Genomic DNA, 24,039 nt, shown 5'->3' with positions numbered 1-24,039 from the left:
AAGGCAGAGAGCCTCATGAATGGTGTATATAGGCAGAGATGCACTGGGGTCAGCTCCAACTGATTCAAAGAGCCAATTGTTAATTTTTCAATATGAGCTCACATTTGTACCTCAAAAATCAGCAAATCTTGCAATTCAAAGTTTTGTCATTTTATTGAATTCCATGCTTAAGAGAGTGATAAGGAAAATACTAACAATGCACATTAAACTTTAAAATGTCTGAAGCTTTTTTTTTTCCCCTGGAGAGTTCAGTTGTTAAACATTTACCAGGACATGCCGGGTATAGCCACTTTGGCTAAAATACAAGTGTGAAGAAGAGTGATGTGTGATTAGCCTAGAAAGAGAGATTGGCTGATAGGCTCCAAATTATCAACAAAAGTGTTCAGATGTTATTCTAGGGACACTAAAGCTCCTTGAGAGTGGGGTATCATAGTCAGGCCTATGCTATAGCATCATCAATTTGTCCACTAAATGGAGGATGGGTTAGGGAAGGAAGCAAGGAGACCAGGTGGGAGGCAATTTAAATATTCCAGGTGAGAGATGAGAAGAAGGGTTTGAACTGGAGTGGTGGTTATGTGAGTAGTATGTGAGTAGAAAGGTGATAATGGATGTGAGAGATGTAGAGCTATAATCAGTACGACTTGGCAACTGATTGGATTTAGGAAGTGTAAACCTCAAAATTTCTTAGACTTATAAATGTTGGAAATTTCACCATTGGGAAATTTCATACTTGAAAAATTTCCTATTGATAGTGGGTCTTGACTATTGGAATGTGAACCCCATTGGCATGGGAGGTTCCTTCTCTTCCCTTCTTAAGATTACTTTAGGACAGAAACCTTTTGCTGAACAATGGAAAGGACTTTGACCTATGCTTAGGCATAGAACAGGAATTTCTTTGAGTCATGATTGATTTTAGAATTGATACAATGGAGATACTTGGAATCAATCTCCACCCTATTCAGTCCTAACAGGATTGAGTAAGGGCTGCAGCCTAGATCAAAATTTAATTATTCCAATCTCTACCCTACTCAGGTTAACAGGATTTAGAAAGGGCTGTAGCAAAGGAGCAAAGATTTAATTATTTGAAAATATGACCTTCAACAGACATGTGCAAAGCCTCTGGGCGGTCCTGGGTTAAGCTAGAGCCTCCATTGGCACAGGGAAATTGATGGACAGTGATTGGTAGATGTGAGAACTGAGGGGAGGCAACTTGGATGGTTTCCTTAAAGATCAGGGGGGTCTGAAGACTCGGAGGGGGGTTGAGGAGTTGGCCGGAGTGGTTGCGTTGTGCTCTGAGAAGCTTGCTCTGAGGGAAGCTGAAGGTGGGGGCCTCTGAGACTGTTTCTCCATTTTGGTCACGTGAGTAATAGGGACTGATCTTTTTTCTTTGCCCCAGCTATCTAAGGGCTTGGGCCTTTTGGCCCAGCCTAAACAGAAGGGGTATTTAAGCCCTATTCCCTTCTCTCCCTTTTTCTCTCTCTCTATCTCTAATTCCTTTCTTCCTCCTATTGTAATTAAACTCCATAAAAGATTGACTGCAGACTTGAGTTTTCATTAAGGAATTACATAGCTGAATTTCTTGGCGACCTTAAATTAATATTTATTAGTCTTTTAAAGTGATTCCCTTGTAACAGAAGTGAATAAAAGCAAAACCCTGAAAGTGAAGCCTGACTCCTAGATTGTAAACCTGGATGGAACCCTTACAAAAATTGGGAAGTTGGGAATTGGGTTGGGTTTATGAGGAAAGATAATGAGTTCTTAGAGGTGCAATACTAGAGTTCAGGGGAGGGATGAGGGCTAGATATAAAAATGTTGAAGTTCTATATCAATATAATTGAGTCTATGGAAACTATTGGATGGAGTCACCAAGAATGAGAGTATAGACAGACAGCTAGGTGGCTCAGTGAATAGAGAGCCAGGCATGGAGTCAGGAGGACCTGGGTCCAAATCTGGCCTCTGCCACCTCCTAGCTGTGTGTCCCTGGACCAGTCACCTAATCCCAATTGCCTAGTCCTTACCACTCTTTTGCCTTGGAACTGATACTTAGTATTGATTCCAAGATTGAAGGTAAGAGTTAAAAAAAAAAGTCAGAGGGTATAGAGAGAAAGATAGAAGAGGACCCAGGACAGAGTCCTAGAGTACTGCCTTATATTAGGGATAAGGCCTGAGCCATGAATGGTGATCCCATTAAAAAAACAAACAAGAAGGATCAGACAGGTAGAAAGAAAAGAGGTCCATATGAGAACTCAGGGAGGAGAGAGTATCTGGCAGCAAAAAATGCCAAGAAGTCAAGAAGAAAGAAGTTAAGAAAAAGCTATTACATTTAGCAATAAAGAAATAATTTGTGGCCTTGAAAAATGGAGTTATTGGGAAATGTAGGTGATAAAAGGCACAAGAAACAGAAATCAATGGGAGGGGAGAGGCAGAGGTAATGAGCACAGGTAGTTTTTTTCTATATTATCTATGAAAAGGAAAATATATGTTCGTAGAAGAGACATGAAAAATGTTTTAAAAAAAAATCATTGATCACCTTAGAGAGAGGTATTCCAGTCCAATGGAGTGGTAGGAAAGGAACCCAAAGAATTAGGGGTGGTGGCAATGGGAGCCAAAGAGTTAGAGGTTGAGAAGTGACCTCTATTACAGTGAATGAGAAAAGGGGGATGACTGAAGAGGAAAACTCCTAAAGGAAAAGGGAGAGGAAGGAATCAAAGGCATAGAGTGAGACATGTATCAATTTCTCACTGGAATATTATTAGTACTTTCCTTTTTCTCATTATATCTAGTTATTCCATGGAAACGGGGTTGTTGTTGCTGGTGGTGTTTTATGTTTGTTTTTTTTTTAAGTGAAAAATGCTTAAAGAAAATCCTGGGGAAAAAATGTTAATTACAAGCATTGCTGAAGATGGAATCACTATTACCATTCTATGTAATGCAAAACTTTTACCTTTTGCATGTATTACATGTATAAAGAAAATAGCATTTTGTCCTTCTAAAAAATGATGTTTCATCTATCTGTTCAATGTTATTAAGGACCTACTTACACAGAGGTGTAATTATATGGATTATATGCTAGCCATGTAAGTTCAAGTCAGAAATTGAAGATATACAAAGCTGATGCATGATTCTTATTCTCACAAAGCGACTAGTGATGGCAAACCTTTTAGAGACAAAGTGCTGGACTCTGCCCCCCCCAGACCTTGTGGTGTGCCCCTTCCCCCCACAAGCTGGGTAAACCCTGTCCCCACTTACTACACATAGGGGAGGGAGGAAGTGCTCCTATTGGGCTTCTGGACAGAGGAGTGGGTGAAGTGAGGAATGTCCTCAGCAAGTGTTGAGAGTGAGGGGAGTGGTTTGAGCACCTCACTCCCTTCCATCTCTGCCACCTGTGAGCCACTGACCTTACCTCCTGTGTGCTCCCATTAGGCTGCTAGACAGAGGGGAGGGTGATATGAAAAAATGTTGTCAGGTCCAGTGGAGAGGAGAAGGGGAACAGCTCTGCCTGAGTCCCTATCTCTTTCTAGTAATGAACTCTAGGAGTGGGGGATGGGGAGGAAGGGTAACCAAGTGTCCACAGAGAGCACTCTGTGAAAAGTGAAAAATAGGTTTGCATTACTGGTCTAGACAATTGACTTAAAGTGGCTTGACTTGGATGGGAATGAGAAAGTGTATCTTAGCAGCAGTAGGAAGAAAGGTGGGGCTGGATATGGCAGACATGGAATTGATATGTTCAAGTATCCAAATGAATAGAAAAGATGAGGAAGATAGAAGAGTCAAATAATAGTGTGAGGAAAATAGAAGGCTGAATTTACTGAGTAAATGGTGGTGCCAAAGATAGAAATGGTGAGCTCAGAATGAGAAAAAGATTAAAGGGAAAAGAAAATTGGCTAGATTTAGGTTATTTAGAATGTGCAGTTTGAGGTGCTAGTGGGACAAAAAGGTAGAGATGTCCTGTGGGCATGCTGAGAGATATCAAGACACAGATAGAGACACATATGTATTTGATGTTCAAGAAAGAGCTTATTGCCCCAATGTCAGTGAGATATGTGATTTTAGTTATTTTAGGCTCCCTAGAACCAGTCTAGTTGTACTCTATCCCAGACATTTCCAGTATCTTCCTAACTTCGTGCCTTTGTTTATCTACAGAAAGAAGAAACAGAAGACTCATGTTATTCTCTATTTTTGGAATATCATCTTTACTATTTCCATTTTTGAAATCTATATATTCTTCAAAGTCCAACTTAAGTGCTACCACCTTCATGAAACCCTCTCAGACACACACACACACACACACACACACACACACACACACACACACACACACTCCTGAACTCTCCTGCCACTCTTTATACTTATGCATTTTTCAAATTCAAATTTATATTATATTCATATATTTGCCTCTATAGTCAATGCTAGGATTTTCCTCTTCCCCTTCCTGTCCTATTTGAGTAAATAGGGAAGACAAAGTGTGACCACTTCATAGTAATGAAAAGAAGGAATAACTAAGAAAGTCTAAAGAAGGTGGAAGGTGGAAAGAGCAGGGCCTATTGGGAGAGGAAAAGAATGACCCGGAAGATATTTTCACCTTTGTCTTATACATGGAAGATGATAACAAGAGATTAGAGGACTGCAGAGAGAAACAGAAGACTCACGTTATCCAAGAAATGAGAAAGAAAGAGGGAAGCAAAAGAATATCCATATTCTCCCTCCCTCTTTAAGTGACAAGCTCTGGAGGCAACTAACCAATATAGGATTTGTAGGGAAGGGCCTTTTCCAGAGATGCCTTCATGCTGAGAACCCCCAGTGATGAAGAGAGTTACATAAATGTTTGTGGCTAAAAGTTGCTTATTCCAGGGATCCCATTCCATTTCTCTTCTTTTATTGAAACTTTCTTCCATAATATTGTGTATCATATATTTGTAAGTCAGGCTCATACTGAGTTTATACTCAGGTTAACATACAAATGTTTCTCCAGGATTCCAGAGAGGAAACTGAGCCAAGAAAGTGGAAAACAAAAACAAAACCCCTAACCCTTGAAGACCTGAGATCTTTATGTCAAGGGAGCCTCCAACTTAAATGATATAGTCTTTTTCCCCTAGAATGTCCTCTCTCCCCTTTTCACTGGGTAGATTGCTATCCATCCTCTAAAACCCAACTCAAATGTCATCTCTTGCATGAGGCCTTCCCTCATCCCCCTAGTGAGTAATAATCTCTCCATCCTTCAACCTATATAGTACTTTGGTTTCCATCTCTCTAATAGACTTGCCATATGTTATTATTTATTATAGTTATTTATGTATCTCATTGGGGCAACTAGATTGTACAGTGGATAAGAATGTTGGAAGACTCTTCTTTCTGAGTTTAAATTTGGCCTCAAACATTACTAGCTGTGTGACCTTGGGCAAGTCACTTAATCCTGTTAACTCAGTTCCTCATATGTAAAATGATCTGGAGAAAAATATGGCAAGCCACTCCAATATCTTTGCCAATAAAAACCCAAAATGGTGTCACAGAAAGTAGAATGTGACTGAAATGATCAAACAACAACAAATCTCTCTTTATTTGCTCTATAATGTCTACTTGAGCACTTTTCACTGTACATGGGAAGTGGAATCCCTGCATTAGACAAGTTCCTTGAGGACAATTTTTTTTTTTAATCTACCTCCCTATCATAGACTTCTTCACATTTTGTTTTGGCTAAGACCTGTGATTCCATTGGTTTAAGGAATTTAAACCAAAGTTTAAGTGAGGAAACTCCTACCAACTTCTCTGTATTTCATAGTCTTAGACTAGACAATTGCCTTAGGTAACACGAGGTTTAGTGTCTTTTATAGTGACACAGATATTGATTGGCAAAGCCAACAATTGCACCCATGCTCTCCCATACCAAAAAGAAGATCAATTTCTCCATCCCAAAGTCCCCCCCCCCCTTCTCCTGTCTCCACTCAGGTACTCTTGATGAAAAAGAAAAAAGAATTGTACTCAGTATGATGCTAACTGATCCTGAAAGAGGCAGGCTGGTCTCAAGGTCACCAACCTCTGGGTACCTGAGCTAACTAACTCAGCCTGGGTACAGTTGTGCGCCGATATTTCTGTATAATTTTAAAATCTGACTATCCTTCCCAAATCCCAGTATAAGTTTCTGTGAAGAGCTCACACCCAACACTACTCGTTCCAGATGTACATCTAAATAAAGATGTGAAGATGTGTATGTATTTAATTTAGGATTATGAATGACCACAGTAAAAGGTTACTTGCTCTTTTGAAATCTACAATTAGAGTTGTTTTAACATGTGTTTGGATTGTTAGGCGGGGTTTCTGCAGAGGCCGAAACTGAAGACTACTATTAAGGTTGTCAGCCTTTCCCACATTGTGAGGCATTCCTCTCCCCCCCTTAAATGCAGCTGACAGATACTGAAATTAAACTTGACATGCAAGTTAATAACAGGCCTCACTTTGGCTTTTGGCTTTGGTTTCTCCACACATTTCTGTGGCTACTTGAATTTTAATCTGCCATTTTCCAGGTGGGCCAATTTAAAGTATCCATTGAAATCACAGATAATTCCATGTCACTTCAGCTTTCTACAAAGACTTATCAGTGCATTAGGATCTGCCATGTTATTTTCCACAAACCACACACATATCTTATTGGCTATAGTCACTATTTCCCATGGGTTAATAATAATAATCATGTTTCTATTGCTGCTGTGATGGTGATGATGATGATGATGATGATGATGGTGATGATGATGATGGTGATGATGGTGGTGGGGATGATGAAGTCGATAGAAATGATGAACAGCATGTTCATAGTGGGTAGACATCTAGCCTGGGTGTCCAGAAGACCTGAGTAAAAATCTTGGCCCCAAGATATACTGGCTACAGATCCTGGGCAGGCTAACCTCTCAATGTCCTAGGCACTGACTATAAACTGCAGAGCGAATATCTATCTACATTGGTAGAGTTTCCTTCCAGAGAGTTCCTTACACTAATGAAATCAGATCTAGTCCAAAAATTAATAATAACAGTAATAATGATGATGATGGTGGTGGCCGTGGGTCGGAGTGGGAAATGTGTGTGTGGGGGTGATAGTGATAACTCAAATTAACTGAGTACTTAAGGTTGGCAAAGTATCTATATTATATTAGTTATTATGTACATTATACTAGTTATTGTTATATATTATATCAGCTATTGTCACATACATTATTTTAACTATTGTTTTATATTATATCATCTACTTGTTACATATAGTATTTTAGCTATTGTTATATATCATTTAGTGTTACATATTATATCAGCTATTTGTTATATACATTATTTTAGCTATTGTTATATATTATATCAGCTATTTGTTATATACATTATTTTAGTTATTGTTATGTATTAGCTATAGTTATATACATCATATTAATTGATCTTTCTCTTTACAACCACCCTGGACTATTATTATACCCCATTTTACAGGTGAGAAACCTCTCTGAGGTCTGGAGAAATTGCATGAATCACCCAGGGACACACAGTGTCAGAGATAGGATTTGAACCCAAGTGTTTCAGACTCCAAGTCTAACATGCTATCAACTAGGCTGGCCCTTGCCCCCCAGAAACCCTTTTAAAATGAGTCTTAGTTGGGGGGTTAAGTCAAAAGGTTAAATCTAGTTTCATTCCATTCTACAAATGAGTAGAAGGACTCAAATATCAGAATTTGAAGTTTCTATTTCATTTAGGAGGCAGACACCCCAAGATTTTCAGTAGAGGAGTGGCTCATCAGCACAATAAAATCACTTAAAGTCATCTTTAGAGAATTGCAGTTTTATTAGTTTTAACTAACCTGAATTCAGTCTTTAAAAAAAACCCTTACTTTACATTTTAGAATTGATACTGTGTATTGATTCCAAGGCAAAAGGGTAGTAAGGGCTAGGCACTGGAGGTTAAGTGACTTGCCCAGAGTCACACAGCTGGGAAATGTCTGAGGCCATTTTTGATCCCAGAACCTCTGGTCTCTGGGCCTGGCTTTCAATCCTTTGAGTCACCTAGCTATTCCAACACACATTCAATCTACAGAGAAGAACCAGCAGAAGAGGAACAAGTCTTCAAGAATCTGATCAATGCTGTATAGACTACAGAAGAATCATTTGCAATTAGATTTTCCACATTTATAAATAGCATGTTCATTGCTTGAATGCCTATACTGGTGCTAAGGTGGTGCTCAGGGCCACAGCCACTAAATTTTGCTATGAAGTATATGAACATATCTCTTATCAGACTGTTCATTTGCTTGGGTTGGGGGGAGGGGATCACTCTCTATAGCACAAGGGCAAACTTCAGTATGGCATATTTGCTCATTCTAGATTGGCAGAGTCCTAATGAATCATAGTTTGTGTGTAAATTCAGGAGAGAGTTATAACTCAGCAAGGAGAGATGATCCTGAGGGCTGTCACTTTGTATGACTGTCACTGACAGACTTAACTAGACACCTGACATCATCATATCACAAAAGGATGAGACATTTGCAAGGCAGGAAAAATTTGTCATATATAAGTAGTGTGGTGTTGTGGATGAACTTGGAGTCAGGAGACTTAGGATCAAATCCTCCCTCAGCTACTTATTAGCTATGTGATCCTGGCAAGTCTTTTATAGCCTTACAACCTGGTCTATATAAAATGAGGGTATTAACACTGACTGGGTTTTTTTTTTAAAGAATGCACTTTACAAATATTAAAGTGCTATAGAAACACGAATTACAATTATTGTTATTGAGGTCTATTGTTGTTCAGTTGTTTCAGTCATGTCTGATTCTTCCATCACCCAATTTGGAGTTTTCTTGGCAAAGATACTAGAGTGGTTTGCCATTTCCTTCTCCAGATCATTTTATAGATAAGGAAATTGAGACAAAGGGTTAAGTGACTTGCTCAGGATGGTTACACAGCTAGTAAGTGTCTGAGGCAAGATTTAGGCTCAGGAAGGTAAATCTTTTTGACTCCAAGTCTGGCTCTCTATCCCTGCACTACCTCATTGCCTGGTATAAAATATAAGATTCCAAATTTAGAGCAAGAAGGGACCTTAGAGGTAATCAAATCCAAGACCCTTATTTTACAGATAAGGAAACTGAGACCGATGGGAGATTAATGCAACCTCTTAAGGGTCACATAGTTAATAAGGTCTGAAATAGGATTTGAACCCAGGTCTTCCTAACTCCAAACTTTGTGCTTTATCCATTATGTCACATTACTTCTTTATGTTTGTTCCACAGCTTTAATAGGCAGTAGGAGTTAGCAGATATGATGAAGGGTTGTGACTTACTGGAGCTGACTGAGGAGGTGGAAATGTGGAAAGAAAAGAGGGAAGGGCAGTCATGTAGGATAAATGTTTTATAATTGGCTCTACAAAAAATGTTTACATGACAAATTTTAAACTTTAATCTGAATTAGTAACATTTTCCTCATCATTTTCTTAATTAAAATAATAAATCAAGCGGTGATTTGTAGCTTTGCCAAATTCCAGTGTAAATGTACACAATAACAATTTAACAATCAGCTCTTACAAACTGGTACAAGCTAGTTCCAGCATATCCCTGAGGGAGAGGACCAAAAATGTGACAAACCATACTGATGCACAGGGTAGGGAAGACTATCTTCAGCCATTTAAATAAGTGAATCACAATTGCAAAATGGACAGATTATAGTCTTTGGACGCTGAGAACCAAAATTTTATAAGTGGCATCTCCAGGAACACCTACATATGTTATGATTTATTGTTTTGTGTTTATAACACTAAGCCCAAAATGTAAGTATGCATTGCCTTTGCATGTGGTTACTGAGCAAGGGATCAGAGATCCAGAGAGTTGCTCACTGAATTCTCCAACTCAAATACTACTTGCCAATTCCTGAGCAATTCCTTTCTGAGTCACAAATCTTTTGTCAAGTCAGCTAGACAAAACAAAAGGGGACAGTACAATCAGGTAAAGGGCCAGCAAGGGAGAATATAATGACAAATACCATAAGTTTTGAACGAATCATGGAAATTGGACTTTAATGACAAGATGAGTAGGCAGTAGTAGAAAGAGTAATTCATTCACAATTTTAAATAAACTTCCACTCACCAATATGTCCTTCCTCTGGGCCTGTTAGTTCTCTCAATTAGAGTAGCGTACTCCTGAGGTCAAAGCTATAAACTCTTTTTATCTGAATGGGTTAGTTTTGCCCTGTTCAATGGCCCTGGACATTGGACTATTTGGCCTGGTCATGAGGGGAGGAGGGAGTAAAGATGTTAACAAGGAAAGCTAACGTCATTCTTTAGAAAAACTTCTCTAAGTGAATGAATTCCTTACCTATGAGAATAAATGGTGATATCTTCATGAGTGAAAGAAGAAAGGGATTCATAAAGCTCTGAGCCATAAAGAGAAGGCCGAGGAGGGCATAACTCTTTGTTGTCTTTGAGACAGATTAAAAAAAAAAGATAACCATATTCTTTAAGAGATGCAACTATGATTGAAAGAAATTAGGTCAAATGAGTCATTGTGGTTCTTGGTTCTAGGATATCCTCCATCTTCTTAAGCCATTAAAGGACTTCTGAGCAAAGGGAAAGTTTCATTCTTTAATGACTTTGTTTCTAAGTAGCTAGCTTCTAAGTAATAATAATTCAAGGAGCTTACAAGTTACTTAATGTTTTACAAACCTTTTTCCTCACAACCATTCTGTGAGGTCGAATGTTAAAGTATTAGCCCTTTATATAACCAAGATTCACCACCAGGGAAGTTGGTCGCCAAGTAATTTTTTTTTTTAAACTAGCAACTCAAGGGCACTATCTACTGAGAAACAGCAACAGTATTTATCTGTGTTAGTGCAATGAGTATTTACACAGATTAAAAATAGTGGATCCTTGAAATGTTGAAGTATGAACACAGAAGGTAAGACAGGAGATAAAATGACTTAGCCTATAAAATCTTGAAACACAGAAACCTTAAAACTCCTCTTGGTTCTCCAGTTGAGGAAACTTAGGTCCCCACAAAGAAATGGCTTGCCTAAGATCACATAGCTTCTCCGACTACAAAAAAATATGAGGCTGGGTTGATTTCAGATCCATCCTAACATGGATATTCCAAACTCTAATACTCCAATACACCAATCAATCTATGGTCTCCCTGATGTGGATATTCTGTTCAGTTAGGCATACTATACTCTACCCATACCCATTCACCCTGTATGACTCTTGTCCATGTCCTACCATCATGATAGCCACCATAGAAGGCATACCAAAGATATTATAGTCTTTCCTTCAAATCTTTGACACTGCATGGTTATCAATGAAACATGAAGACTCTCCTTCCATTAACTCACACTTGAATCACCAAGAACAATACTGAAGGAAGATTAAAATATCAAAATCTACTGTTCTACCACCATGTACTGGGTCTACTTTATTGTGTTATTGGGGTTTAGATGGTGTGGGGCTAGAGTTACTTCTCTTTGGGAATGTTAATGCTTCACTATCCTTATATAATCTGACCCACACATGAGTACTGTAGTAGCTTTAGAATCTGTATTCCAGCATTCTTTTCAACAAGATCCTTGGTCCCACCAAATGGCTTCAGCCCCTCCAGTTTTGCAGTTGATTAACATCAAACATTTTCCTATTTCAAGGCTTTTGGGAAGAGATCTTAAAAGTCCAGAGTCTGTTAGCTTTACACAAACATAACTCTATAGCATCTTTGGTTCTGTGATGATCCTGTTCTGTAACTCTTGGCTGTTCACTACTTCCAAACTTAGCATTTCATTTCGTCCCTACATTGTCAGTCAACTAATTCAAGTAGAGTCTGTTCAGGAGTTTGAGCCATTTTTATTGGCTCCAATCCCTTGAATTGGACTGGTGATCATAATTTTGCAAACATTTTTGCATAGAACTATTGCACTTTGGAAATTATATCAGGGTTCACTTTTGCTTAAAGCTTTAATGCATTTAATTTTAATGCATTACACAATTTTTTGTTCATATACCACACGAATTCATTTGTCATCCAGATGGGTTTTAAAAGCAAGGGAACAATATCTTTCTGAAAATACGTATTTTGAGTTAGATGACTATTGTTTTGGTCAGATGATAAGCCCAGAAGCTGGAAATAAGGATTTGTCTATGAGGAGTAGCCTCATGAAAAGGCAGGTAAGGGTAGGCTAATAACCTTTTTTATAATTTCAGTCAATAAAATATCTGATTTCTGTGCACATTTAATATGATATGAGCTTATTTATGTACACTTTCTTCTCAGTTTTATATTTTGCTTCAATATTCAGCCAAAAATAAACAACTAATACATAATGTAAAGCTGTGATTTTACTCTATTTACTATTTCCATAATGATAACTTTGCCATGCTGCAAAGTATATGGATATAGATAAAAATGAAACTGATTTTTTAAGTGAAAAAAATTGTGGTTTCTCCGTTTTCCCCTCAAGCATAAATTGTTGAGTAAGGAGATTTTCAAAAGCCAAAAATTGCTATGGAGAAAACCAAAGCTGGAATCCAGAACTAGAACAAGATGCATCTGGCAGAACAAAGTTTGGAAGAAGGCTTTGCTTTAAAGTGCATTTCCCCACAACTTAGCACATGTCATTTATGATGATGGAGTTTGCACACACAAGGGTGATCTAGCACAAATGGGAAAAATCAACATCAAAATTAGAAACTACCTAAGCAATGCTGTTTTTCTTGGGGCTACACTACCTCTTTGATTTCCTGGTTCTTTTGAAAAAGAAAAACAAAATTCATCCAACCTAGTGATTTCAGAAAGATTCTTCTGAACTATAGCCCTTCAAATTGGTTCATTTTTGACGTGCTGCCCATCTGAATTTATTCATTTTTTAAAATACAATGTACAATTTCTCCAGAAATTAAAGGGAAAGAAGAATTCAGTCATGTTTTTACTTATGAGCCTAAATGATGTAAGCATCAAAGGGATTAACCGTGTTCTGTTTCCTTTTATAAAGCAAAGGACTCATCATCTCTGGTGAAAATCACTTTCTGAGTGTTAAGTGGGAAATAGTACCCAGCTTAGAGCAATGAATTTCAAAGACCCCCGAAGGGGGGAGGCAGGAAATATTCACCATTTACAGTCATCCGTCTCTAAATTTTAACAGGAAGACTCCTATAAGCACGGCTAATATCATTACTCAGTCCTCCCTCATAATATTCGATTAATCTTGGCTTCTCTCTGGCTCAATCTGCCTGATTTGTTGTGGCGAAAGGTCACAAAGAGAGAAAGAGAGAGCAGCAAGCCTCCAAACGTAGGAGCTGAGATGCTATAGTTTCAATGATTTTATTGGCAGGAGGAGTACAAGTACTGCCAAAGTCAATACCCGAGATCTGTGTGTCCGGAGCTGCAGGTTTCCCAGTAGTAATGTGTCCCCATTTCTCATTACTGTCCCCCTCCTATGTGGTGGAAACAGCTGCTACCCTGGGCTGCTTTTCCCATCTCCCCCTTAGCACCCCTCCCCTTCCCAATCTGTTAGATTTTCTTCACTTTCCCCCCTTAAAATAGAAGGGATTTACTGTTTTTTCTTTTTCCTGCTTCAAAGAACGAACCTTTCCCCTACTTTTGTCTAATGAACTGAAAGGTGAAGGGGGGAGGGGTGTGCAGGGCAGCTCTAAGTGAACTCTCACCTCCAATCCTGACAGTGAAAGTGCTTTTTTTTTTTTTTTTGATGAATGTACCTATAAGGCTTTAAACCGCTTTGACCTTCTTTTAAATCTTCCCGATTCAACAAAGAATGGGACTTTTGTTTTATTTTAACGCAGTAGAATTCAGTTGTGGAAATATTGTTGACTGAAATGACACTGAAGGAAGAGCTAGTTTCTGGCTCATTATCTATACTAATAGAAAAGAAAATGTAGAGGAGTAAGCACAGTTCATATTTAATTTCATGAGAGAGAGAGACAAAGAAAGAGACAGACAAAGTGGGTAAGAGAGATAGGGATGGAGAAAAAAGAGATCTCATAACGAGAGACTTCATAATCTCATAAGGGAATGAGAGACCTAGATATTGTGTGTGTGTGTGTGTGTGTGTGTGTGTGTGTGTGTGAGAGAGAGAGAGAGAGAGAGAGAGACGAGAGACGTGAGACGAAAGACAGGAAAAAGGGGAAAGGGAGAAGAAAAGAGGGAGAAGAAGAGAAAGAAGGGGAGAGGGATCTTTTTTTTACTCTACCTATGGAATGGAGTGTTTGTACAGATGAAGTTATCAATATCAATGGGTCCTTTTTAAAATAAAGTTTTTACACACACACACACACACACACACACCACTGGAGAGGTGGAGAGGTTACAGGAGGGGGAGGTGCACCAGAATTCCAGACCCCGGGACCCTCAGGCTAGACCATCCCCCACCCCAATCCTGGAGGAACCTGGAAATGGTCAGGTAGTGTGTACCGGGCTGTGAATTCGCCGATGTAGTATGTGGTTGGGTCAACCGGCAGAGGACAGTTTCCTCTGGGCCATCCCCTCACTAGTCCCGGGTGTGCCTCATCCACCTCCCGCCTACACCCGGCCTTTAGGACCTCTGCCTTCAGGACTGCTGGGCTCCAGGCAGGGCGCTTTGGCTCCTACACGCCCAAACTCCATGCAAGGACTCGACAAATCTGGTGACCCAATCTTTGGATGAGGGGATAGCGAGGTGGGAGAGGGAGGGAAGGAAATGGTCCAGCTCTTGAGCTGAGCGGAGCCAAACTGCCGGGTAACTCGGTCCGCCCGCCCCGCCCCAGGGGCCCTTCGGGGACAGTTCAGCCCTCAGCCCGCTCCGCAGTCCAGTTCCCGCGGCTCTCCCGTCGCACGTGAGTCTGCAGGTGCCTGAGTTAGTTCCGAGGCGGGCAACAGGAACTGGGTACTGAGCCCTAGCCGAGAGCAGAGAGGAAACTCTAGGGCTAAGGGTCTGGGGAAGAAGGCGAGAGAATAGAGGGGGCGCGTGGGATCAAGTGGGCACCTCCTTCTAAGAGGGCAGCTTCACCTGCTCTGCTGCGGAGAAGGCGACTGCAGACCCGAGAGGTCTTGGCAAAAGCTCCCCACGACCCCATCCCAAACGAAGAGATACGATGGCTCTATCCCACCCTCCCCAAGTCCCACTGATCATTCCTCCTTCCCCTCCAGGTTCACCTAACTCTCTTCCCAAGCGCGGTGTGACCTACCTCCAAGGAATATGAGCAACCACAATCGGGGGACCATGGTCGCGAACTTCCCAATCCTTTCGGGCAGGATTCCCTCCCCACCTTTTCCCTGCCTCCGCCCCAGACGAGCCGTACAGGTTGGATCCTCCCTCTCGTTCTCACTGCAGCTGACCTTCAGGACCTCCCGGGTGGCCACCGGACCTCCGCGGGGCTCGCCAATCTATCCACAAGTCCATCCGTCCCGCAGGGCTCTGAACGCCTACTGCCCCAAGTCCTGAGACCCAAAAGGGCGGGCTGATGGGAAGAAAGGCAGAGCACCCGAGATGTATCTTCCGAGGAAGTCCCTCCAGTTACGTTTGGCAGTTCATCCCAAGTTAGGGTGGGAGAGAGAAGAGGATGCCTGGGTTCTTAATCTGTAGAATGTACCCGGACTTCTGCCTCAAAAATGCGTATCCCCCGCTTGTCTGCCCCCCCTCCACTATAACGAGAGACACGCACTCACAGCCTGTTGATAGTTGTAAAGGGAGCTTTGCAGTCATAGGTTCAAGTTGCCAGAAGAGGAGGAGACTGCTTTCAGTGGGGCGCGCACACATGCACACACACACACATACACACACACACACATACACGAGCACTCACATACATACAGGCACACATACCCTCGCATCATTCGCAGCTGGCTCAGCTCCCCTGACCATCTCTCGGTTCATCACCCCCCACACAGTGGCCTCTCCCCAACTGAAGACTCTTCCGCCCAAGCCTCCCATTTTTCCAGCGAGCATCTCTCACCAGTTAACCCTCTGAGCGTCCTTCCTGGGGGACGCCTGAATCATTGAACTCCCCCAGCACCTTCCCCACTCGCTGTGGTTCCCTGGGCATTGTCCAAGTCCCAGCATAGCACAGCCTTGCAGAAGCAAGCGGGGAGGGAGATGTCCGTCCTAATTAGGAGCCTACAGTGCCCATAAATAGTGCCAGGAATAGGTCTTTCTCCCAAGAGATAGACAGACGGTTTTTGTCTTTGGGCAAATTTTCCCAGTCTTCTCCTACCTAGAAAACCATGGTCAACAGCACTCAGATGTGTGTTAACTAGCCCCATCTCTTGTTTCTTTCCCGTCCTTTAGCTTTACCCATACAATCTTTTTTTTTTTTTTAAAGGAAGATTCTGTTTAGAGTGGTAGCAGCCCCAGCAAAAGAAAACCCAGAAAGTGGGAGATTATTATCGAAATCTTAGGACCTAGAGTTGGAAGGGATCTTAATGATTATCTCGTCCAGCTCTCTTTTTTAACTTGTGAGGAAACTGACTTCTTGTAGATCACACAGCAAGCTGGTGAAGTTCAGATTCAAATCCAAGTCCCCTGATTCCAAATCTAATTTTCTTTCCACCACGCTATGCAGCAACACCTCCACTTGTCACTCTTCATGGTCTAGTTTCTGACTTGCACAAGACTTAAAGACAGACTTCAATCAGGACCGAGACAGTAAGATAGATTTTGCCTTCTACCGGCCCCACCTCCTCCTCCTACTCCCCACCTCAGAGAATTTGAGTAATAGTTTTCCATAGAAAGGCTAAAGAGAGAGACAAATGAATAATTCGGTTATATCGTTTATAAATGCTTTTAAAGAATAAAAGATCCCCAAAATAACTGAAGTAAAAGCTTGACTTTTGCTTGAATTCTTTGGATAATTAGCTCAGTGTTCAAAGTAACCTGGCCATAGAGAGGGGAGGGAAATACTCCGGAGCCTTAGCAGCTCTCTGAAGTTTATCCTTAAAGTCCGTCTTTGTTGGTTGGCAGGTTCAGGAAGTCGGTGCTGAAAGACACCGCCTCATCTTTGAGTTTCCTCTACAGAAATTTAAATGAAGTTCCTGATTTAAAAAAAATAAAAAGCAAAATAGATCTGTCAAAACGTGAGAATGTGGATTTTCCTTGGCTTTGTTTTCCTACTAGGGCAAAAAACTTGACCAAAGCAGAAACTTAAGCCCAAATGGAAATGTATATCCATGTAAGGAAAACGATCAATTTCCTTCCTGAAAATGACCCTGCCCCACTCCCCTCCCATGTGGATTATTAGCAACAGGGTGAGACAAAGCAGGGATTTGCTGAAAGTGGAATTGGTGGGAGCTCTCCTTTTCAGACTATGGCAAAACCGCACATATTAAGCTCATTCAGAAGAAGAGGATCCCTTTTCTTAGCTGAGACTAGGGGTTAACAAGGCTATTTGTGGCATTTACACAAATCCTGGGGCTAGAACCAAGCACTTTTAAAAAATCTACAAGTATATATTTAAAGGGTTAGACCTGTGTGCAGTTCTTCAATCATTGTCTTCTCCAAGAAGACTTTCAGTGGCCAGTCTGTGGTCTAAAGTTGCCAAAGGAGATTACCAATAGTTAATGTCCTGACTTAAATTAAATGTTTATGTACATATGTGTATGTATAAAATATATTAATATATAAAATATGGCTGTTTGGTCAAAACTAGGTTGTTTACACTTAAATCAAAAGGAAAAACTGACTCAAAAGGTAATTTGCCTAGTTATTTTTAAAGTTTTTTTTTTTTCATGGACTTTCACTATCCTATTCTTCACCTAGCCATTATTCTTAGAATTGAAAATTCAGTTGCAGGGTCAGTGTCATAAAGGACTTCCTCCTGACCTGATCCAGAACTGACACAGGATACTGCACAATTTTCTTTGAGCATCTTTCTTTCAGCATCTCTCCTTTGCTCCTATCTATCCCATTCTATGGTTATTTATTGTATACATATCATACTCCTGAGTTTAACCTTGTCAAAAATAAGGATTGTCTTGTTATTAGCATTTGAACTGGGGCAGCTAGGTGGCACACTGGGTAGAAAGCCAGGGTTGGAGTAGGTAGGCCTTCAAATCTGGCCTCAGATACCTCCTAGCTATGTGCCTCTGGGTAAGTCACTTAACTCCAACTGCCTAACCCCTACCTTTCTTCTGTATTGATTCTAAGGCAAAAGGTAAGGATTTGAAAAAAAAAAAGATTTGAACTATTGATGGCACTTATAATAACTCAAATTTATACATCACTTTAGGTTTTAGAAAGCACCTTCCATACAGACTTGTGTTATATTAGCTTTTCCATCTTTATGTCTCTAGACTAGCTCCATATGAAGGCTTAACCCTCTACTGAATTAAATAACCTTAACAGTATTTGTTAAGTGAATTCATGAACAACATCAAGTACAGAAAGAATGGTGAGATCCATTATGTGGAATGCCTCATGGATAGCATGTGATTCTTTCCTTTGTTAAGGTCAAAGGATCATAGATTTAGAGTTAGAAGGGACCTTAGAGATCATTCAGTCCAGTACTCTCATTTTAAAATGATTTAGAGGGGGCAGCTGGGAAACTCGGTGGATTGAGAGCCAGGCCTAGAGATGAGAGGTCCTAGGTTCAAATCTGGCCTCAGACACTTCCCTGCTGTGTGACCCTGAGCAAGTCACTTAACCCCCATTGCCTAGCCCTTACCACTCTTCTGCCTTGGAACCAATACACAATATTGATTCCAAGACAGAAGGTATGGGTTTAAAAATAAATAAATAAAATTATTTAGAAGCATGGTAGTGAAATTTAGAAGTAATAAACTTAACCTGGGAAGGGCATCTTATTCTATGGAATTGAAAGTAGCAAAATAGCAGAAGCAAATTATGTAGGATAAAAGAAGGGAAATGACTTGCCCTAAGTGGCACATTTTGTTAGTGGCAGAGTAACACTTAGACACAAGTTTCCTGACTCCTAGTATAGTGTTGTTTATAGTATATCATGATGACTATTTCATTATCCAGCCTACTCTTGTAGTTACTGATAGAGGAGTGTTGAATAAACTTTTACTAAATGAACTGGTAATAAAAATTCACAGAGTTTACGAGTTGAAAGGGATGTCAAAGAACAACTAGCTCTATCCATTCCTGAAAAAAAAAAAGGTTTTTTTCCTCTACAATATATCCCAAAAGTATTCATCTACCCTTTGCTTAAAGACTTCAAATGAAGGCAAACTAACTACCTCTTGAGGCAATCCATTCAATTTTTGGAGCACTCTAATTGTGAGAATTTTTTTCTTCATAAAGAGCTGAAATTTGACAGGGATCAAGCAAGTCATTTTTCAGTCATATCCAACTCTGTCAGCCCATTTGGAATTCTCTTGGCAGAGATATTAGAGTGGTTTACCATTTCCTTCTCCATCTCCAACTGAGGCAAACAGGATTAAGTGACTTGACCAGGGTCACAAAGCCATTAAGTGTCTGAGGTTAGATTTAAAGTCATGAAAATGAGTATTCCAAGTTCTATCCAATGCACTACCTGGCTACCTTTATTGGGTCAAATAAAATGTGTAACATCTGTCTTTCAGATACTTGAGTACTGCTTTCATGTGCCTCCCAAGTCTTTTTTTCTAAGATATTCAATTCCAATTCCTTTAAAGAATTCTCGACATTAGTTTGAGGTCTCTGAAGCAGCCTAGAGAATAAAGTGTTGGGTCTGGAGTCAGGAAAGATCTGAATTCAAATCTGATTTCAGACTCAGCAAGTCACTTAATTTTTGTTTACTTCAATTTCCTCAACTGTATATTGGGAATAATAATAGCAGCTACTTCACAGGATTGTTTTGAAGATTAAATGTGATCTTATTTGTAAAACAAAAGCAAAAACAACATTTGGCATAATGAGCATAAAGCTTGGACTTTCTTTCTCTCTCCCAAACATTCCAGTTGCTCTTGTCTGGGTCCTTTCCAGCCTATCAATTCCATTCCTAAAATGTGGTGCAAAGAATTGAGCACAGTACTTCAGGTGTGATCTGACCAGGGAAGAACATCACAGGACTCTCCCTCCCTTATTCTTGAAAACTAGACTTCAATTTATCCCAGCTCATTGTAGCTTTTTTGTCTGGCCTATTACATTAACATATATTGAGCTTGTAATTCATTAAAATCTCCAGCTATTCTTTCAGTTGAGCTGAATTTTCACTGAGATAGCATTCAATGTGTCAGCTATCTTTCCCAATTTTGTTTCTTCTTCAAGTTTGATAAACATGCCCTTTATGCCTTCATCTAAGTCACTGATAAAAATGTTAACAAGGACAGGGACAAACATGGAACTTTGGGAAACTCCATTGCTATATGAGTTGACATGGATTCATTAATGACTATTCTTTGAATCCAGACAGTCAATGGCCCAAACTCCACAAAACTAAGCATGAGAAAGACTTTATCAAATGTCCTACCGAAATTTGGGAAAGTTATTTCTATGTTATTTTTCTGTCAAAAATAGAAATAAGGCTAGGCTGGCATGACCTTTTCTTGATGAAGATGCATGGGCTCTTTATGATCACTATTTCATTTTCCAGAAGTTAACTGTGTTTAATAATAAGCATACTAGAATTTGATCAAGAATCAAGTATTGAGAGTCCCTAGTCATGAACTTCCTCACTCAATGAAGAAGGATACCTTCTCCAACTTACAATCTTAATTGCCTGATGCATTGAGAGGTCAAATGTTTTGTGTCACATAACCAATGGGGCAAAAATGTTTAGGTCTTCCTGGCTCTGAACTCTATCTACTAGGCATGCGGTCTCTCTTCCCCAATATAGCTTAAAACAAAACAAAATAAATACTTTTGATTGTTTTTAGATGATTTCACAAGCTTATTCTAAGCTTGTTTATTCTAAGTTTTAGCACTCTAGGCAACATTTTTCCACACACAAAAACAACACTTTTGTATTCATTGTCTCTGCTTCCTTTATGTGCTTATCTTTTAAAAATAAAAATTGGTTAGCAAGTCCCAGTGGATCCTTTGAAGTCTATTAACTCTATATCTAGAGTTCCTATCAGATCATTACCCGCTATCATCTCCTCTATCATAAATTCTGGTTATTTTCCTCATTCCTGCCAGGTTTCCATTTTACTTCTCCACATCAGTAAAAAAGTTCTTTATTGGTAAGTATATTTAGAATAGAATTTTCCATTATTGGCTTCTTTATCTTTTGAAAAAACACAGTATGTATCTGTTAATGTGTAACATTTTCTTATTAGCCCTGGACATAAATATATTAGAACAGAGTATTAAAACGTTAGAAGTAAAATTTTAGAGTCTACCCCCCTAATCTTACAGATCAAGAAACCAAGACATAGATAGGCTAAATGATTTGCACAAGATCACACAACAAGTTGTTGGAAGAAAATTTTGAGAGCAAAAATTGAATGATCAAATAAGGCTGTCTGGGCTAAAATAAAGGTGATAGTGATAAAAACCGAGTTGCTCCTAATAGCTGATTCTTGACCCATATCTTGAATTATAGCCCTTAATACAGAATTTTATTTTGTTTTCTTTTTAAAAGTTGTAATGTTGGGGCAGCTATATAGCACAGTGGATATGGCACCAGACCTGGGTTCAAATCTGACCTCAGATACTTCTTGTCCATTTGACCCTGGGCAAGTCACTCAACCCCAGTTGCCTAGCTCTTATCACTCTTCTTCCTTGGAACCAATTGATTCTAATCAGAAGATAAGGGTTCCAAAAAAAAAATTCTGTAATGAACAGAGATGTTAACAAATGAAAATTTTAGAAGAGGTCATAGAAAAGTCCCATGCTTTTGTCCCTCTTATTGATAGGGTAATTCCTAGTGTTCACTTTCGATATTGGTCATTGCAAATCTCTAAATTCTGAATTCTAAAAATGGGAAAGGGCCTCTTTGTACCAAAATATTTATAGTAGCCCTTTTCGTGGTGGCAAAGAATTGGAAATTAACTTATCTGGGGAATGGCTGAACAAATTGTGGTATATGATGATGAAAGAATACTATTGTGCTATAAGGAATAATAAACAGGATGGTTTCAGAAAGAAATGGAAAGTCCTATGTGAACTGATGAAGAATGAACTAAGCAGAACCAGGAGAACATTATACACAGTACTTGAAATATTGTGGAGCATTGTATTAGGGAGCAGGATCTTTTCAGTCCTTACTCCTTCTTGTCCCAAGAGCAAGAGACCAACTCTCCCAGTTTTGCTGTTCCTTCCTTCAACCCTTTCCCAGGCACCATTACATTACACCAAAGCATTACAGAATGCTTTCCTTGATTGACAGCTCTGCAAATCCTGTCCTTTCAGCAGTGCTGCAGGCTTTTCCCCATTCTCTCATTCACAGCATTCAAATCTGATAGGCTTTGTTATTAATAGCAATACAATAATCCAGGACAATTCTGAGGAACTTATGAAAAAGGATGCAATCCATCTCCAGAGAGAGAACTGTTGGAGTAGAAATACAGATGAAAATACATGGTTTATCACTTGTTTATTTGGGTATGTGATTTGGGATTTGGGTTTACGAAACGAATACTCTTACAAGATTATTCACTTATAAAAATGAATAATAGGGGGCAGCTGGGTAACTCATTGGATTGAGAGCCAGGCTTAGAGATAGGAGGTCCTGGGTTCAAATTTGGCCTCAGATACTTCCCAGCTGTGTGACCCTGGGCAAGTCACTTAACCACCATTGCCTAGCCCTTACCACTCTTCTGCCTTGGAACCAATACACAATATTGATTCCAAGATGGAAGATAAGGGTTTAAAAATGTTTTGTTTGATAATACATGTACAACCCAGAATGAATTGCTTGCCAACTCTAGGAGTGGGGAGTGAAGAAGAGAGGGAGACAATATAGATCATATGATTTTGGAAAACTTATGTGTAAATTTATTAGAATAAAAAACACAAAATAAATTCTGAATACCTTTCTGGGTTAGAAGTCTTATAGTCCATTCTTCAACTCATAGTAATTGTGCTGGAACTGTTCCCAGGAGCCAATGCTTTTCTGAGAAAGAGGCTTGGTAGGCATAAAATGAGGCATGTCAGAAGGAGACATTCAGTATATTGGAAAATGAAAAAAGATTATACTATTTCATACTCTATGTTTACAAGAAAACAAAAATCAAAATGAGTGGGTATGTGTAACAGTAGCACTTGGCTATAATACCTCCCTTCTTTCCCATTTAACATTTACTTTTATATAGTAATCAGGGTTAAAATTCCAGAAAAGGATACTAATATCACCCTATAAAGCATTTCATTCAATGATATGAGTCCTGTGGCTAACAGAGTTACTTAGCATTACAGATAAGGAAGAGGAGCCTGATGGCAAGAGCACTTGACTAGGAAACTGTGGTTCCATTTCCAGTTTTGCCAATAAATCTGGTGTAACCTTAACAAAGTCCTTTAATTAAGAAGCCTCTGTTGTCTTATGCAAAAAAATCAGGGATTGGACCATAACAGTGATGGTGAACCTTTTAGAGACAGAGTGCCATGTCCTGCCCCCACCAGAGACCAAGTGCCATGCTCCACCTCCCCCACAGCCCCACTCCTTATCCTGGACAGGACACTCCCATCGGGCTGCTGGGCTAAGGGGTGAGTGATATGAAAAAATGTCATCAGGTACAGTGTGTGTGTGGGGGGAGGGAGAGCTCCACCCCAGTCCCTCTGCCTTTCTAGGAAAGAGATCTTGGGGTGGGGTGGGGGAGGGTGCCAAATACCCACAGAGAGTGCTCTGTGTGCCATCTTTGGCATGCATGTCATAGGTTCACACCATTGGACTATATGTCTCTAAGATTATTTCTATCTCTATGATGGTGTGGTTCTATAATGGAGCCAAAGGATCGATCTTCTCTTATTATCTAATAAACTATAAATGTTGGTGCCATTCCCCAAACTGTAAAAAGAGCTACTTTGTGCAAAGACAAGGACAGAGTCATACAATCCAACTACCACTCAGAGCCTCTCTAGTGTATTGTACTCCCAAGCCAACAGTTTCATACACTGAAAATGGAGCCTGAAAAGCAAACTTTCCCTGACGTCAGAGGCTGGGATGCTGCAGTAGCCAAAG

General features: G+C 39.8%; 1 protein-coding gene across 1 annotated transcript in view; it reads right to left on the bottom strand.

The window, feature by feature from the left end:
• Nucleotides 1-15,673, bottom strand: part of APCDD1L (APC down-regulated 1 like) — a 57,389-nt gene extending 41,716 nt beyond the window's left edge. Inside the window, exon 1 of the mRNA XM_007475671.3 lies at nucleotides 15,169-15,673. Within this exon, the coding sequence (XP_007475733.2) occupies nucleotides 15,169-15,205 (37 nt within the window). The 5' untranslated portion in view covers nucleotides 15,206-15,673. The remainder of the gene's footprint in view (nucleotides 1-15,168) is intronic.
• Nucleotides 15,674-24,039: the final 8,366 nt, after the last annotated feature.

The sequence above is a fragment of the Monodelphis domestica genome, chromosome 1 (genome assembly GCF_027887165.1).
Source record: "Monodelphis domestica isolate mMonDom1 chromosome 1, mMonDom1.pri, whole genome shotgun sequence".
Classification (NCBI taxonomy): domain Eukaryota; kingdom Metazoa; phylum Chordata; class Mammalia; order Didelphimorphia; family Didelphidae; genus Monodelphis; species Monodelphis domestica.
Note: the sequence above shows the minus strand (reverse complement) of the source record. Positions and strands in the feature narration are given on the sequence as shown.